At 38.2% G+C, this 18,837-nt stretch overlaps 1 protein-coding gene and 1 long non-coding RNA gene across 2 annotated transcripts; one reads left to right on the forward strand and one right to left on the reverse strand.

Moving 5' to 3' along the window:
• The first annotated feature begins 5,609 nt into the window (after positions 1-5,609).
• LOC139142839 (uncharacterized) lies at positions 5,610-11,078 on the forward strand. Its single transcript, XR_011554482.1, has 4 exons — positions 5,610-5,703; positions 9,057-9,165; positions 9,640-9,718; positions 10,633-11,078. It is a non-coding gene; the product is annotated as an uncharacterized lncRNA (long non-coding RNA).
• Positions 11,079-12,174: 1,096 nt separating this feature from the next.
• LOC139141665 (mid1-interacting protein 1A-like) lies at positions 12,175-12,606 on the reverse strand. The gene has a single exon (XM_070711251.1). It carries the CDS (start codon positions 12,604-12,606, stop codon positions 12,175-12,177), a length of 432 nt encoding a protein of 143 aa, XP_070567352.1.
• Between the last annotated feature and the right edge of the window lie 6,231 nt (positions 12,607-18,837).

Genomic DNA, 18,837 nt, shown 5'->3' on the forward strand with positions numbered 1-18,837 from the left:
TAAGTTTGGCCCTTGGTGCACGGTAACTTCATGCAGTGACCGTGGTGCAAATAAACTGTTCGTTTCCTAATCTAAAAAAACACATTGGTTCCATATGTTTTTCTTTGTTTCCAACACGGATTGTTACTTGTAAAAAGTCCTCAGCGAAAATATGAGCAGAGTTATTGTACATGAATTAATATATTATAGCAGAATCCAAACTAATTTCGGAATTCCGAAGTCCGAAAAATAATACCACTCTTACTTGAATCCATACAATGTCATGAGTCTACGTTGGTAGGAGGTTTACAAATATGACCCTAGATTTAAATGTGTAATCCTAGAATTTGTGCCACACCGTTTCAAAAGTATGTGATCAGCGTAAAATTCAGCTGAATTTTCTGGAGATCACAGTAATCTGTCAAAAATTCAGTTGATTTTTTCAGCTGATTTTCCACGGCTGAAAAATTCTGGTGAATATTTCTTTGGTAACAGAATAATCGGCTGGATTTTTAGATATTATCTGGAAAGTCAGCTGCATATCTTGTTTTTAGACAAAAAATTAGCTGATTTTTTAGAAATTGTTAGAAAATTCCATTCAGCTGAAAATTTCAGAAGATTTTCAAACATTTAGCTGATCTTTTTTATTTAACAATGTGTGCTTCTGAAAATTCAGCTGAATTTTACTGAACAATGTTTTCATCCAAAAAAAATCAACTGAATGTTTTACTGAATAACGTGTTCATCTACAAACTCAGCTGAATTTTTTTAGTGAATATGAATTTTAAAAAGCCATTTTTGGGATGTGAAATATCTTATTTGGAAAGTTATGGTACAATTATATTCAGTATTATAGTAACATTAATATCTGGTAAGAAAATTTGAAATTAAAAGGAAATTCCGAAATGTGATCGGAATTTCCGAAGTTAGTTCGGATTGCGTTTATAATACCAAACATTTGATAGCTTTTTCGAAGGAATTCTTATGTCGTGATTTCAGAGTGCAAAAATCATAGCAAGGTAAGTGATTGGCTCTATTGACAGCTCAAGGTCATTGTTCCAGAGCTTGACCTGTTTTTTTTTTCAGAAGTTGATGGTAACCACCACGGTATGTGAAAAGACAAACAATGAATTCAAATATTCACATCGGAGAACAATTTGTCTCTTCAAAGCTCGGCCTCAATATATCGAACAAATTTTGAAAAAAATGTGTTGGTCAATTTTATCAGTTTGTTGCAAGTAACTGATGATTCAGAGATGATACTACTGACTAAGTAATTGTTTCCCTCGTGTGAATCATTCAGCTCCACCCGGCTACATATTTGGCAAATGCGTCATCAGCTTGGGCACGCTACTGCAGTCTTCACACTAACTGTGGCGAATCAAGACAACAGAATTCCTTAGAACCCGTCGATTTGTCAGAACTGGAAGGTGGTGCTGTGCAAGCGAGGGAGCAGATACCAGAGTTGTTTTCATATTCCTATTTTTAAGGCAAGTGTCCTGGTAGGACACTGAATACTCTCACTGTATGTACGCAGCATCCGTACTTTGCGATGTAGAGAGGAGGCTTAAACACGCAAGGGCTTGGACAGATGGGGGAGGGGGCCGGTGCGATTCAAAAAGTGAGTGTATGCATGGAAAATGGTGACCCTTCCTCCAACTTTTGCATATTAAGAAATTCTGAAATTCACCCAAAATCATGGCCAGACATTTTAATGTACATATATGAAAGTGATAATTATTATTTTCTATACATGTTGTTATTATTGATTAAGTATCAAATTGTACGGTACTGCGAAACAGCAATATGACATTATTGAAGCTTTTCCGCAACACAGACAAAAGGGATAATTGTTTGTGACACAAAGTGGTGCAATGCAACCATGCGACGCTCGTGTTGGGGAGGTCAAGAGAGGATGTCCCCTTCCTGATGTAGACACTTTTGAAAATATAGCTACTTAATAATGTAATTTGGTGGCGTATTTGTGAATTTTAAGACGTACTGGCCACGTATATAAAGTACAACATTAACTTTTTGCAACAGACAAAAAAAGAGGAACAGTTTGCGACAAAAAGTGGTCATGCAACTGTGCAGTGGTCATGTGGGGATTGGAGGCCAAAGGGGGATAACCCTCCTCTGATATAAATGGACAATGTCTGTGGAAGAGATGTTGTCATCTGTGATAACAATAGAAGATACTAAACTAATATTCTATTGTTCTATTTATATCATACTACCGACAAACAACAATACATGTAGTGATGTTGTTTTTTTAAGTGTTTGTATAAATTGCTGAATTGTTGACATACAAAAAATATTTGTTACATCTCAACATCACTTTGTTTTCAAGTGATTCGTATACCGAACGAGAAAGTATGGTATCATCGGAACATTGTGTATACATGAGAAGATGTAATTAAACGGTTTGACTATGAGGATTATGCCCCAACACAGTTGTTTTTTTGGCAATTGAGGTAAATAGACCATTTTAACTGGTCAGAACAAAGATTGGGAGAAAATATTGGTTTTCTTTGTTTGTTTTGTTTTGTTTTGTTTTGTTTTCTATTGATCAGAGGTATGTTTTGGACATTCGTGTGATATTTCATTCTAGAATCGTCATAGGATAAGTAATGGCCCTCCCCAAAATGCTTGCACAAATGGTAAAAGCCTTCCCCAAACACGTGCATGAAAAATAGTGACCCGACCCCAAATTGTACCCCCGGGTGTTAATTCTGTTAAGGCCCTTATCAATGGCAAAACGCTCGCGGCAAATACGCAGGGCGAGGCGTCGACCTAATTATAAGCACAAACACTTCATGACGAACCCCCGGAACAGACCCTCTCCTTTCTTTATGTACACCTGTTCGATGGAGGATAAGCCTAACGCTTGCTGTGTCACATATTAATTCACGGGTATGGTCACTTTGATCGAGAAATTATTGAACCTTTTTAAATCACCGAGACGTGACAACACCTTTAAATTTTATTTTATTTTATTTTATTTTTATTTTATCTTATTTGCTCATCAACAGCGCCATCAGGCAGCCACTTACAGACAAGAAAATAAAGAAAAGGATAAAATACACTAAAATTTAAAGAAACAAAAAAGTACCCTAAACATCAAACAATGACAAAAACAAATTAACATGTCTTTTAAAAGTTGAATAAGATTCTTCAAAAACATTGACATCGCAAACCTTATCAATCAGATCATTAAAAAGTTGTGACGTACATCCAATCAGGCCATTTTTGTAACATAAACTCTACAATAAGGGATGTGTAATAGAGGTCTATGTCTAGCAGAGTATCTAGGTACGCATAGGCCATAAAAACCTGTACAATCTGTAGAGTCATATAAAGATAAAAGGTATTTACGCACAAACACACAATCAAATAATTTCCTACGTAAAAACAAAGGTTGAATTTTAAAAAGATTACAGAGCAAGTTATGGTCAAAATTACACCAAGATGAAAAGTCACTGTGACATCCCTGTTTATGATGTAAATATCTAAGAAAACGTTTCTGAATTGACTCAATACGGCTTGCCTGACTGTCCGAGATTGAATTGAAAATGACTGTATTATATTCTAAAATTGGACGCACCATAATAATGAACAGATGTCGAAGGACAGCAACTTGCGTGATCAAATTAAAATTGCGTTTAATGAGACCAATTATGCGATTAGTTTTACCTACAATAGAGTCAATGTGATGAACAAAAGTGAGTTTTGAATCAAAAATGACACCCAAATCCTTAATGTAAGAAACATGATCGAGCAAACAATTATCCATATGGTAATTAAACTTAATAGGTTTCTTTTTTAAGGTGATGGTAAGTACCTTACATTTGCTGGCATTCAAATCTAAGCGCCAAATTTTTGACCACTGAACAAGTTTATCTACAGACTTTTGTAAGTGCTTGCTATCATCAAGAGTTTTAACACGACTGAAAAGTTTGGCATCGTCTGCAAACAGTTAATGACGGAACAGATACAGTCATCAAATTGGGCGAACGAAATGAGAATTCAAAGAAGGACAGGTCCTGATGGCAAAGGGTTATCACCGACGCTTCAAATATTTAGACTCGTCGTCTTCTTACTTTACTTAGCCTGGTAATGCTGAGTGGCGTGTGACTGTATGTGATGAATGTTGGAGCTATTTGTGAAGATGCACCTGCTTTGGCTCGTAAAACAGTTTACTTATTGAATCATCCAAATTGGCTCCGCAGTCTCAGATATTGAATAAAACAAGTTTAAAATGTTGTCTAAAAGCCCCCGTCCACAAGGAAAACAAGTTTGTTTAGTAACCTTCTCGCCTTCTGCTCATGCAAACAAGGAAAGTGGTTGTGTTATTTTCAACTTTCAAGAGATACCTCATCATCGTGTTTTAATTTTTAGGGCACCGAATATATCATAAGCGTGTTATGTTATAGTCTGCTCAATATGCTTTGGACTTTATTCCGCAAATGCAAAGAAGTGTTCTCTTCCTTCTGAGGATAATCTATATCGTTATGCTAAAACGCCTTCAGTATGTGTTAGTAGGCTAGTATTCTATAAAATACCTCTTCAGCACGTGACTTCAGATGGCATCGATGACATCAAATCTGTTTTTAGAACAGAACCACTTCCTGTTAGGGCTTACAAATTCGTATAAAACAGATATTCATCGATCTGTTCTCATATATTACGCACTTGGTATCACTTTTTGCTCTACATTTCCATTATCTTACATATAAGGTGTACTCTCAGACTGTCCTTTCGCGTTTCAATACTTTCAAAGCGTCAACATTGTACATTTTGCTTCAGAAGCTTGAGACTTAATAATATTACAGGCACAGGCACTATTAGAAATTTCGTGATTTTTAATTCGATATCGGTATGATTGCACTGTACTAGATCACCAAACTTTTGTGTTTTATACACGGTACTTTCGCAATGTTAAAGCGGTATTAACTTGTACGCCATTTCCAGAAACCATTGATTGAAAACATTGCGCCCTCGATTTATGCGGATCACAGTCCCCCATAACGGGGACTGTGTATTTATCTACTTCAAGTCACTGTTGCATTGCCATACTCTACGTTGCGGTTTAGCGAGAGCGGTTTTCTAGAACTTCTCCGTTTAGGTATGAATATAAACTTGAAGGCATGAATTACAATACACAAAATATGGAAAGTTTCTGGACAACAAGTGCGGATTTTAAAATATATGCTCATAAGATAATTACGGTCTGTAATCGTGGCTGAATGTTTATCTTGGTTCCCGCTCTTTCGGAATGTTCATGGTTCGTTCAGTTTGCAAACGTTAAGGTTCTGACCGACAGAGGTTGGTTCCAAAAGAATGAAAATGTGACGAATCCCGAGATGACGACATTACTCCCCTCCCCACCATGAAACAAGGCCAGCACATTTCTGTCAAGCTCAGATTCCGATGTCGCTGGAATTTTGTATAATTTTGCGTAATTTGTCATCGACGACGCCGAGTCCATAATTTTCATGTCAGCTATTTTTGTGTAATGTTTACATCTCTACCTCTCTGCCAGCAACTATCACATATTTGCCAACATTTTCTCCTTTTGGCATATCAACACATTATGAGAATTTCTATTGGATGACTGTTTGTAGTGTTTACACAGATCGGCGAGGCAAACTTTAAAACAGGAGACGATCTGTCGACGAAACCTCAATCTGTACACTGATATCAAGCAGACTGGACTGACTCTCTGTAAGTATGATATTGATTGTATAGAATATATGGCGATGTAATGCAATGCAATGTTATGTAATGTGAACTGTAGATGTACTATTATCGGAAATACTGCAGTGAAAGCCCGTATTTTTCCCACAAAATAGTCGCTTTTAACATGTTCCATTCTTTATGGGGACGTATTTGTATTTTTTTTATATGAGTCTTCGTTTCTTGTTTAATCATCAATGATATTAAAAGATGACACTTACAATAATCCCGAACCTTAGAGTGTGCTAATAGTGCCGGATATTTATGTAGACAGGAAGTCTTGCCAAAGAGCTCAAAAATTTATGGTCCAACAATTTTAGTTAGAAATTAGAGAAACATTGAACATGTTTTAAAGTACGAAGACCGTGTAAGAATAGATGAACCATATGGCCATGTTGACATATGTCCATATGTGTTCCGAAATAAGCTTTCGAGTACCTGCAACCAAGAAATCGTTAAACCCACCCACAAAGTTCAACAATCGCATATGGCAGCATTGTGGGAGCGTAGGTGAAACCTGCGGCCGTTAGAGTAAAGTCGTGGAGTAGAGTAGTTCGCATAGAGTAAGTCGTGGTTGTTTCGAAGGAAAAGCACACCTTGTTGCCTTTCCCGAGGTATGAGTGCTACGCTGCTTGGAGCCAGAAATAGAGATGCCGTGTTACCAGTGAAGCGATGCATGTTGTTTTGGAGGCAGCATGTATGTTGTCATGGCATCACACAACCTAAGAGAATCCCATTCATCTGGCGTATAATGACTTTCAAGGGCCATTTACAGTCACAACTGCGATCATACCGATATTAAAATTAAGGGAAAGTGCCAAAATTTTGCAATCATTACGTTGGTTGAGTTGTCTATACTTTGCGGCTAAGGGACTGGTCAGTTTCTTCGGCCGGGGGGGGGGGGGCGGTGGATTATTTTTTGCCGACGTCAAAAAGTGGCTGACCCCCCCTATTCCAAATTTTGAAAACAGGGTGACCCCCCTATTCCAAATTTCGAAAACAGGGTGACCCCCCCGGGGGGAGTGACATAGGTAAAACAAAAGGTGGACATAAATTATATATATATATATATATATATATATATATATATATATATATATATATATATATATATATATATATATATATATATATATAATATATATATTATATATATAAATATTATATTTTACATTTTACATATATTTATAATTTAAATAGTCATTCTATGTTTTAATGAAATAGTTGACATGTCAGTTGTAAGATAGGAATTTCAAAGTGTGAATCTTAAAATTTGAATACTGTACATTTTGAATGAGCTGTATTTTGAATAAGCTGTGAATGTATTTCACACTTTCTCTGCTTAACCAGATGTCGTGAACTGTTGTACAGAAATGGATGTCAATCATTAATATCAAAGAGGAAAAAGCAGTGAATCAAAAACTTTGATGGGTGTTAAGACTTGTCAACCATCCAATTAAATCTCCTGAGGAGCCATAGAGAGCTTTTTTAGCCAAATCTGATGTGTACAGTGTCTGAGAGGACCTTTTCTTGTAACATTGAACCCATAAAAGCACAGCTAATAATGACAAAAACTGCCTTTTTTAACTGTTATTTTGTTCATAAAAAAGCATCTTTCTACAGAAAACCTGTGAAACAAAGGAAAATAATTGCATCAATGAGAAGGAAAGATATCTTGTCATTTTTCTATCTCTAAAATAAGTCACTGTATCAAATATATATTGTGAAATATTTGTGTATGTTGCTTTCTCATACTGAATTCTCACAGAGAGAACAGAAAAGTATCAGGAATTTGTCATCCTTTTCATATGAAATGCAGATTTCATAATGGTACACTTTCACGTAGCAAACATCAAGATATATCTGATTTATTAAAGTATGGCGCCCGAAGGGCGTGCCGAAAAATATGAACATCCTGATATCTCTGATATATATGCCTTGTATATTTAAGTCATGCACCCGAAGGGCATGCTGAAAAATGTCTGATATATTAAAGTAATGAGCTTGAAGAGCACGCTGAAAATATTGAACATACAGATATCTCTGATGTATGTATGCTTGATATGTTAAAGTTGGGCGTGCTGAAAAATATGACTGATTATTAAAGTTACGCGCCCGAAGGGCGCGCCGAAAAATACAACTGAATGATGAAATTTGTGGCTGACACTAGCATTTTAGGCAATGATGAGCCTGTGTCAAAATTCAAAAACACACTGACCCCCCCTATTGGGCATTTCAAAAACATGGTGACCCCCCTATCACCAAAGTCAAAAACAGGGTGACCCCCCCCCCCATGAATCCACCGCCCCCCCCAGGCTGAAGAAACTGACCAGTCCCTAAATCGCGAGCTGCGTCAAATGCCTGGGTCGGATTTATTTTGCGTCCCTACACGCGTAGGTTTTATGAGGTTTTCTCCAAAAAGAAAACGGAGTACTAGAATAGGACTTTACCGCTTAACTTTCCTGCCTACAAATGTTCGTTTACTTAAAATGCCTGCATGCATGCAGCCTGTCATACTATAGTGGAAATTATGGAAGCGAAAAAGAAGTTTCTTCTTTGATTCTTGAACGACTACTCAGTGAACATGGAAACAATCAAGTGCAGTAATATAAAACTTGCGTGTTTCAAATTTTCCTGGCGTGATTTTTAATTTTGGTGGACGCAAAACAAAGCATTTAATTACTCTGGCTCTATGGGAATCTGTAGCACACTAAAGACCTTACACAATACTAACACGATTGGAATTAATTTGGGATAATGGGATGGTGAAGTAATGTCTGTCTGATCTGCAAATGTAAGCTCATCTGCTTTTCTTTTTAAGTTGTGCACTTAACTTGTTTTTATGAGTAATTAGTAATATTGCAACAATCAGCCAAAGAGCACCTAACACTTTTGAGAAATTTTAAAAATATGAAAATCCAAATTTCTCAAATTAGTTCCAATCGTGTTTACTAAATATATGTTGTTTAACGGACTTTTATTTCTGATCATGTACCAGGCGACGCATTCGTATGCCAATAACACGATGGGGAGGGGAAGGGTGGGGGTGAAAGAGGGTTGAGAGACTTCCGGTGCAAAGATAATTCGACATTTAAGTAAAGGGGATCGCATCATCAGTCTCTGAAGTTAGCTCACCTGCGTTCACATAACTTTCGATTGACAAGTGTGAACTCAAATGAGATTCTTGTTTGCCGTTAATCAGAGCTGTACATGTTGTTAGAAAGTGGTTCAAATACGGTACGCGATGTTATTCTCTGTTGCAGTTGCAATACCCTCGGCTGCTTGCGCCCTTGGTCGGCTAATATCAAAACCGAAGAAATGTTTTTCTTTCTCTATTTCAGGAAACTTGAGAAAATATAAACTACCAAGATGGTATCACAGAAACTCTTGCTCATTGGATTGGTTCTCTGTATACTCAGTCAGAGTCTGACATCTGAAGCACGTCCACAGGTTTGTCTTTTTTGTTCTGTTGTTGTTTGAGAGTTTTTGCACTGTGCTGTTACCTAGTACACGTCATATACAGACTCATAATTATTTCATCGCAAGATAAAAGCGCCCTCTATAAGTGATCCCCTCCGAGTCAGAAAATATTACATTAAAGCTTTTCCTTTGAAAAGTGTTTGATGACAAGTTCGTGCTAATGGCGTCTTTTCAAATTTGATTTAAAACCAATGGGAAATCTAATTTCATAGAATTTCAACATGCATTCTTCATCCATATAGTGTACGAAAACTGGCTCGCACGGGTGTGATGTTTTTTATTACCTGAAGAAGTTACACTATGAATGTTACTAATATAAAATAATAGACTGAAAGTAAACACATTTTAAGCAGGCGATAGAAAGCCATTGCGCAAACCAAACAAGTGGCAATGAACGGGAATAGGGCATGAGTTAATTTATTTATATTTTACTCAAACCAACAGAGCCGTCTGGCGCGCAGTTTGATGGGAGAGCACCAGCGCCCTCTACACTACATGAGGGATACACGCAGTGGAGAAGAAGGTTGGTGACTCATAACACAGTCCTTGCACCCACTTTAGTCATGACTACCCTTGAGAAGGGAAAATAGCTGAAAACTTGAAACGAGCCCCTCTTTTTCAGCGTAGTGCAGCGTCCTCTTAAACCAAATGCTATCAGGGTACTTTCAGCAGTCAGCGGGAAATACATTCAATGCAATGAGCAGTTTGACACAGTGTTGCTGGTTGGATTCCGCTGGTCGGATTGGTGAAGACAAAAGTTATTTTAAAGAGCACTCATATAAAACAAAGCATTCAAGATTATATTAGTAAAAGTTTGCAAAATTGGTAAAAATGTTTGTGCTTTCGACAAATCTTCCCATCCTATATTGAAGATCTTATTACTTTTCTAACACAACCCTCTACCAGAAAGTACATAGTGCACATTATGCATTAAGCTTGAGTGAACAAAGCAAAGTGAAATAACTTAATTTTTCACAAAACAGTATCTTCTCTTTCCTGCTATTCTCTCTTAATCCCTGCTTGAAAACAGCCTACAGACATACTCATTCACTGTAACTAAAAAGCAGACGTAGCAGAGGTACATATAATCACTTCGCGATTTTTTTTCCATACCAACCCAACCATCATCACTCGCTCGATACACACAAGGGACTCTTTCACTTCATAGTTACGTCAATGTTTCTTAATATACTGAACATACCAGAGAAAAACACAAAAAGCACATGCAACAAAAAAAAAATAAAAACCAAAATGATTTCACTGTCAGTTCATCACACATACTTCTTGTATTAACACTCCTAAACCGATCAAAAACGCAAAGGAAAATCAAAACATGATTTATTTTGTGTTTTGCCTGACATATACAACACATAGAGTGCCGGCCCTTTGAAAGCGACATAATTGCTCAAAATCTTTCTTTTTTCACTTTAATCACAGCCACGGAAGAACCTGAAGATGATGAAGAAGAGAGTGAGAGTAACGGAGACTAGCGGTCAAGTCATCCTCACATCTGATGCTGAGCCGGGCAAAGTTAAAGAACGCTTTCATCTCTGCACCCTAATAATGCAGCGTGCGATTCAATATTACAAATCGTGTAATTTAGATAAATGTTGTATGATTTACAGTTGATCTGCCATTATAGTCGACGCAAATATTCGGTTTTTTATGCGGTAAGAATGGTTTTAATAGATTGAAGATTGTATATACTTTAGAAGTAATTAATTTCTTGTCATTATGGTTCAACAAAACTCATATTCAGAACGATAGTGTTACTCGCATGATGTACATTTTTTTTTGTTTTTGGAAATAACCACTCGAACTGTAAAAAGTACGATGCTGTATTCCTAATACTTTTTGTGGCAATAAAAACAAGGTACCAGAAAGTTCTTTGGTCTGTCTGTCCTTGCCGGAAGCAACGAGCTATCGTATCACTCACTGTTTTGTATCGTTGTATGCACTTGTGTTTGAATCTCAAAATCAAATCAAATATCGGAAGACCGTGACAGCATGGATGGTAGGAGAAAGCTGCATCTACAGCTCAGTGTGGTTGCTACCAGGATACGCGATGTATATAGAACCCGATTCTTACAAGTAAGTGACAAACACAATAGCAACTGAGGATCCTTCGTGATAGTCGAGATGTTAATCTTCAAGGACAAGGGGATGCAACGTTTCTCTGTCTCATAAAGCGTTCATTGCTGAGGGACTCGTTGATTTTGAGAGGGGTCAAATTGAGGATGCGTTTATACGTTGTCGTCCAGTTCTGAGATTTGACACTTTTGTGGAATCAACAGAGACTGTATCCCCAGACTTTCACAACTTTCCAGTTTTTTAAAAGAATATGTAAAAGCGGAAGCTGCAACGTCTTGGCACTTTGTTCCACAGAAAGTGTTGACATCCTTTCAAGATATAATGATCGGGATTCAATCATATGGCGTTACCTGTGGATTTAAAGATCTGCCGTATCCGATTCGGTATCGACTAGGCCAACTCAAAGATGTAAGCTTTGCGCGTCTACACATATGCATACTGTCATAGCTACACGAAATGAATGTTCTCTAAATGAAGACTAGTTTGTTATCTTGTTTTACAAGGAGAAAACAACACAAAACAAAACTCAAAAACTACTACAAAATACAACGTGGGCAAAGCTCGACTTTGTTCATGGTCTCTAGCTTGCGATATCGTAACCTTGTTTTACCCACTAAAAGCAACACAACACAAAACAAAACTCAAAGATTACCAGAGAGTACAACGTGAACACAGTCTGACTAATTCACGGTCCCTATGGTCTAGATCAACGACAATGATGGTACAGTTTTGTATCTGATGGGCCTAAATCATTAGGCAACTTACAAACAATAATAGTGAGTGTAAAGATATTTTTGGCAAACATGTTTTCGGTCACTGCCACCAACTGTTCATATTGTTCGAATTTCCGAATCTGTTTGCAATCTCTGCTTCGGAGTATCAGTTCACTCACACTGCAAACAACTTTGGTGCTATGTCCGAGTCAAAATCACCGAACTCCCTCTTGTACCTGTGAGTGATGAAGATGGCTGCCTCCGTGAGCTGTTGAATGGAATCCATGAAACCTTGTTGATGTCGCTTGTAAGAATCAAATAAACCGATATCATCTTCACCGGGGCGGCTAACCTCTTCGTTGTTTCCTAGCAACAATTGGCCCTGGAGTTCCTTCAACATGGAGTAACAGTGATGGATATTCTTGCTGCCGAGCGGTGCATCGGTACCGGTGTCAAGATTGTCATTTTCGTCGGTGTCCATATCGCAGAGACGATTTGGCATCATGATGACTTTGTCCATGTGGTCAATAGCGCGGAGAAATTCGGCCAGCTTATTGACAAAGGACGTTCTCAGCGCGGGGAAACCGTTCAGTCGCGTCTCGTTCATGGTTGCTGACTTCACAGTGTTCCACAACCCGGTTGAAACAGGAACTAGACTTTTCTGTGATATCCGGCAATCCCCTGGAAACCTCAAGCGCTTAAGACCAAGGTGTTCGACGAAGTGTGTCGATCAACAGCGCCGACAAGAATTTAAAGGCAAAATGCTAGATGTACAGGTACCAGTTTCCATAAGTGGTATTGAAATTTATGAAATCTCATATTTAGAGTCGGTGAAAAGAAACAGTTGTTCTAAACAAAGGTGACCGGATATCTTTCCGATGATTATGCATTGTCAACAGAATTTGTTTAATTTCAGCTGGTAGAAAGAGAGGGCAGAGACCTTGTGCAAAACCTACCCGGCCACGGGATTGCATGTCACGTTGCTACGTGATGTTTTCATGGACTGTGTATGAATAGTGTATGAATTGTGTATGAATAGTGGATGTTCTGCTGAGAAGCATTTTCCGGATTGCATGGCCATTGTTTTGGCGTTAGTTCGTTCAGAAGTCGGTATTCGTTTGGTCAACGGAGATGGCCTTCTCCATAAAATGGAGATATGGTTTACCATAGCGAACATTGACAAAAAAGCCAACGAGAAGTTTACTAATGAAAACACTGTCAATAGCAGCGTGGATATGTGCAGTGTGTTTATAAGAATTTAAGGTAATATGCGCCTCCAAAAAGTAAAAATTAAAACTTTAGCTCACATTTTCCTGAAGGATACTTTAAACCATTCTCTTTCATAATAAAATATACAAATCAGGGATCACCGTGCAAAAAATGGCATAAGGCGACAAATTTTGTAACTTTTCCCTCTATTTGGAATTCGTTTGCCGTGCACGTGAAAACACTAAATTTTGATTTTCACTAAGGCAAGGAGATAAGTATATCATTTTCTACACAGACGTCAAAACGAGTGTATACAAGCTGCACACTATAGAAGCTAGAGCAAACAGTGGCTTGGCGAAATTTGGAATTTGCTAGAACAAAGCCGTGGCGAAAGACAAATTGTGAAACACCGTTCGATGTGGTTAGAGCACAAGGTATTGCAAACAATATTCACCCAGAAGTTATGATAAATAAATTTCATGTAAATTTTTTTTGATTATACAAGCGATACATGTCAGCTAACGATTTATTTGGCCAGGGCACGGTGCAGGACTGTGATCAGGTCGATGAGCCCTGCCGTTGGTGATCGGTAGAACAAATTAATGGAGAGGATTAGGGAGAGTAACAGATATGGACTGTTTCCTTTGAAATATTATGTACACACTTGACACAGGTAAGGCTTGTGAATAAAAAGTTTAATACATGAAATTTATTTACCGGATAACTTCAGATGAATATTATTTGCAATACCCTGTGGTTAGAGTTGCGCTTTCCGGTATCACGTGACTGCCTGTATTTACAAGTAATGAATGTACTGTGTTATGTAGGTGGCTGATGCTTTCTGTCGGAAACCCCTGTGCTGTAGGAAGTCAAACGTGTCGCCCTAGCTACATACACCTCTCATAGCCTTGCAGTTATTTTCTCCTACTCGTCTCCCACACCTCATGCATGGCATGTTTTCTCATTATTATTCCGATATGAGTTATATAAGTCCCCTCTAGCTCGTTGGGATTTAAGATTCATATACATATACATATGACCCGATCATATTAGAAATATACCTGGGGAGAAGGATCTGATGGAACGACCGAAATCTTTTCAACAGGTGTTTTGCTTGTTTGATGACAGCAGACAGCGACACCAACGGCTGACTGGAATTCTATGAGCACTCAGTCGCACACAGACGAACTAGATATTAATAGTCTAAAATATGATATTATTTTCGTAATTATTAAAAATAATAAATCGTGATTATGAAACATTGATATCACTAACACCGAGATAGTATTTCATCCGGGTTGAGTTTCCTTTTCTGCAGAACAGCACTCGATAAAACGCTGTATGTGTACGTGTATGGGCTGTATATGACAGGCGGCCGGCCAGAGTGTCCAATATACTAGGGAACTGCCCTGGCCGTCCGTTGGGCCGGCCGCCTATGTCATACACAACTCATACACATACAGCGCTTTTATCGAGTGCTGATCCTCAGAAAGGAAGCTCAACCCGGATGAAATACTAACTCGGTTTTAGTGATATCAATGTTTCATAACTATGATTTATTATTTTCAATAATTACGAAAATAATATCATATTTTTAGACTATTAATGTCTTGTTCGCCTGTGGTCGTAGTGTGTAAGCAGCAACTCTTGATGATGGGCCCAGTCCAAGTTGACTCATAACTCACAGGACAGCACCCTTGTGTTTCCATGTGACTTGAAAGTCTTTTCTACCTCTGATGTTTTGAAAAAATACATCACAAATAAAATGACAATATCTCAGTTTTAGTCATCGTTCTTTTAGGCGATGTCTATGTTTAGAATTGATAAATAAAAGTCACCGCTCTCACCATAAAACATGATAAAGAGATAATAATAAGACTGAAACACAAGAGATGAATTAACTTTTCACTTTCTGTACTCTTGTCGTTGAGAGTACCTAATTCCACGTGACGCTACAATTATGTTATTCATATGCAAAAATAAACTTATCTGATTGAAAAAAGTGATTTTAAGAGAAAGTATCATACTGGAATCACGAACGTGGTTAAAAGATCACAAGTCAAGGGCTGCAACGATGGCCTCACTGAACATGGGCGCAAAACAAAACTATTTGTCGGCAGCAGCAAAAGCCTTGGACAATAGACATGCTCAGTGCTACATGTACTTAGTTAGCGACCAGCGCTATACAATAGCTTTAAGCATAGACCCTTGAGAAAAACGAGTGTCTATGCTTTAAGGTAGTACGCATCTCGAAAGTGAAAGACTTAAAATTTTTTTCAAACTTTCCGGGAGGAACCTTCAACAATTCTCTAACTTGCTCAAAAATGAAAATCAGGGTTCACCGCTCAAATTTTGCTACTAAAGAAACAAATTACCCGACATTTACCAATATTTCTTATTCAAAATGGCTGCCATCCATGTGTTCATTCTATGGAAAAAAGTAAATTGCCGATTTTCATAAACCTATGACGGTAACTACTTTCCTTACTCCGAGAGATAGAGCTGCAAAATGTGCCCCAAGCAAGCGGTAGACCAGAAATGTACTGTAAAAATCTGAGAGTAGAAATATCTGTCTCCAAAGCGCATACAACCTTCAAACACTCCCATCACGCAACCAGTCAAAAAATAACCAACTGGTAACTTTCACGCCAAATTGACAGCTTTAAAGTAATTTTATTGGCTGATAAATGTGACCAATCAGATGATAACTTTCACACCATACTGACTGTTTTAAAACCATTTTATTGGACAATATATGAGACCATTACAACTTTATTACAAAACGAAAGAGGGGTATTTCCAGTAGACAGGGTCAGTAGACAGATCATGTAATAAAAACGTAAAACATTGATCAAGTTTAAAATCGATATTGTCAAGATGAATTTTAAACACTTCCATGTACCAGTTTTGTACGATAAGAAAAATATTAAAAACTATTGTGTCCTTTTATGGAAAAAATATTTGTCATTAAAAATTTGCAAAATAAAGAACGAAGACACTCAATAAATCACGTGACAAGATATTGTAACGTTATCACAAACATTTCACATATCCAGGTAGCCTGGTCCCCTGCCCCATTTCTACCGCTGGCTGCGCTGCTCAAGCGCAACCAGCGGTAGAAATGGGGCGGGGACCAGACCAATATCCACGTTGTACCTGACAAATGCTTTTTTTTCATTATAATACAGACAAAAATAACTGATCGATATGACTCTTATTATCCAATAAATCATACAATATTTTAGGTTTCAGACCGAGCTGATTGACCCAATGACCTTGGCCGATGAATGTCATTTGAAGGCTAAAATACCGATATGCCAATCAGCCGTTTTCTCTATCCCAGAGTACTGGAACAGCCCTGGAAGAGACGATGGGAATCGGTCGTACTCCATACTGCTCTTTCAACGTGTTCGTACGAACAGAGCAAAAATGATTACAGGACAATTATGAGACAGAAATTTCTCGCTCCCCGTTAGATGATCACAGTAATGTAATGTTGGCAGATGCCTCACTGATACCAGTTTCTCTCATCGTTATCTCTCCAAATCAACTCAACTTGAAACTTGAGATATTGGATCGATGTGATACAAACTGCATACCGTACATTGAAGTTACTAAATGAGGAAATTCACAGCACAGAATTCGAATTACATGTAATGACGGACTGAACACCTAACAAATTCACAGTTGTATCTTGGCAAAAAGAGTAAACAAGGTGATGCAGAGGGTTTTTGAACTTTTGTTTTTGCAAAAATATAAAGATAGCTACTCTTTGCTAACCATTTCGGGAAATTTCAGTTTCGTTTCCGAGAACCTTCTCTACCGTTTTATCAGCAAATTGGATCTTAGCTCGAGTCTCTTTAGTTTTCACTTTGCAATACTGACTATTACAGTATCGTCCATACATAAAATATACTTTTGTGTTTTAACCAAATGCATCGATGTTATCGACGTGTCAGTCTGGCATTCCACAGAAAATGGCATCCGATGAAATGAAACCAACCATATTGATCATATTGCTGCTGATGTCCTGCAACGCTACATCTATAACAATTGTTGGCATTTAATTGTCGGGTATCTTTTAATCCGCAAACGCCCTGCCAACACATTTCGCAATTTGGAACCTCGCAAGGCATATATGATTGGGTTCACACACCCGCTTCCATATAGTATCCATGTTGTTACGGCGGCTCCTCTGTGAGACGGTTCTTTGACCCAGCCAAAAAACATCGCGAACGGGATCCACGTGACTATGTGAGCGACCAGGATGAGCGCCGCCGTGCAAAGGACACCAGAGCCCTTTTGATTTTTCACATTAACGTTTCGTTGCACATCGAAGTCACGTTTCGTCTTTGAGACACGCAGGACAAGACACGTGTAGCAGCATATGATGAGCGTTATAGCGACAAACAGAGTGATGTTGCACAATAACCACAGCATGTCATTCTCAATTAAATCTGGATAGCAGGAAAGTCTTATAGAATCAAAATGTGTTGACACACTCAGCTGAGGTATCCACCCAAGAGAAGAAACGAACAATGACAAAACCCATGATATTGCAATCATTGTAACGGCTCTTTTCCTGGTAAGACCCTTGCCTCCAAGAGTGAGGAAGGGTTTCACCGCTGCTAGGAAACGATCAACGGCAATGAGACCGAGAGATATAAGGTATTCGATGAACAGCGCCATGTTTAGGGTTGAACTAAGTTTGCAGAACAGCGCTCCAAAGACCCACCGCTCATGAATGGATGCTATTAGAGACAGTGGTAAACAAAGAACGGCAGTCAACAAATCAACCAGGGCCAGATTGGCAATGAAAAAAAACGGCGGACTTCTTCGCAATTCGGGAAATTTCAAAATACACACAAAAACAATACCGTTTCCGATAGTTGAAACGGCGATAAATAAAGCTAAAAGTATCGGCTGAGCGATGGTTAGTACTTGAGCGTTATATAATGAGGAAAACTCGGGAGATGACGTAGAGTTAAAATAAGCTTGAACTTCGACTATGGACGTAAAATTCATCGCGGCATCGGCTGCGTGTCCGCTCGCGTTATAAAAGCTGATCTTCATGTTCGCAATTCTTAGACGGCGATAAGGTGTAGATGTTGACAATTCTATGATGCAAGTCGTCCCACTGTTTCACTGGAATGTTTTCCAAACTACATCGATGGCATCGTCACTTGGATACCAGCATTTTGGTCACGTGGATACAAGCAGACCAACGAAGTTACCGATTGCAGATAACTGTCGCGGTTGGGTTCATACTCCGCACCGTTCAGCGACCGACAAGTGCAACCACTACAGGAAATCACAGTTGTTGTCTAGAAAAGAAAAAATGATGAAATTGAAGTTTATATAGTATGGAATCCTTGTTTGATATTTTCAAATCATGTCAACGCACACAGGCAAATGATACCTTGGCTTGTTCGCGCCTCGAAATTGAAAGAGTTAAAATTTTTGCTTAAACTTCCTCAGCAAACTTTCAACCAGTCTCTTTCAAAATCAAGGATAAAATTGGGAAGTGACTGTGCAAATTTTGGTACTAGAGGAACAATAATATCGGACATCTTAATAATATCTGACATAAAATCTCTCATTTGACCTTTGAACTTTTAGCAAATACTTT

Source organism: Ptychodera flava, chromosome 10 (assembly GCF_041260155.1).
Source record: "Ptychodera flava strain L36383 chromosome 10, AS_Pfla_20210202, whole genome shotgun sequence".
Classification (NCBI taxonomy): Eukaryota; Metazoa; Hemichordata; class Enteropneusta; family Ptychoderidae; genus Ptychodera; species Ptychodera flava.

Coding starts and splice junctions, on each gene's coding strand:
- LOC139141665 (XM_070711251.1), bottom strand. CDS start 12,606: ATGAACGAGACGCGACTGAACGGTTTCCCCGCGCTGAGAACGTCCTTT.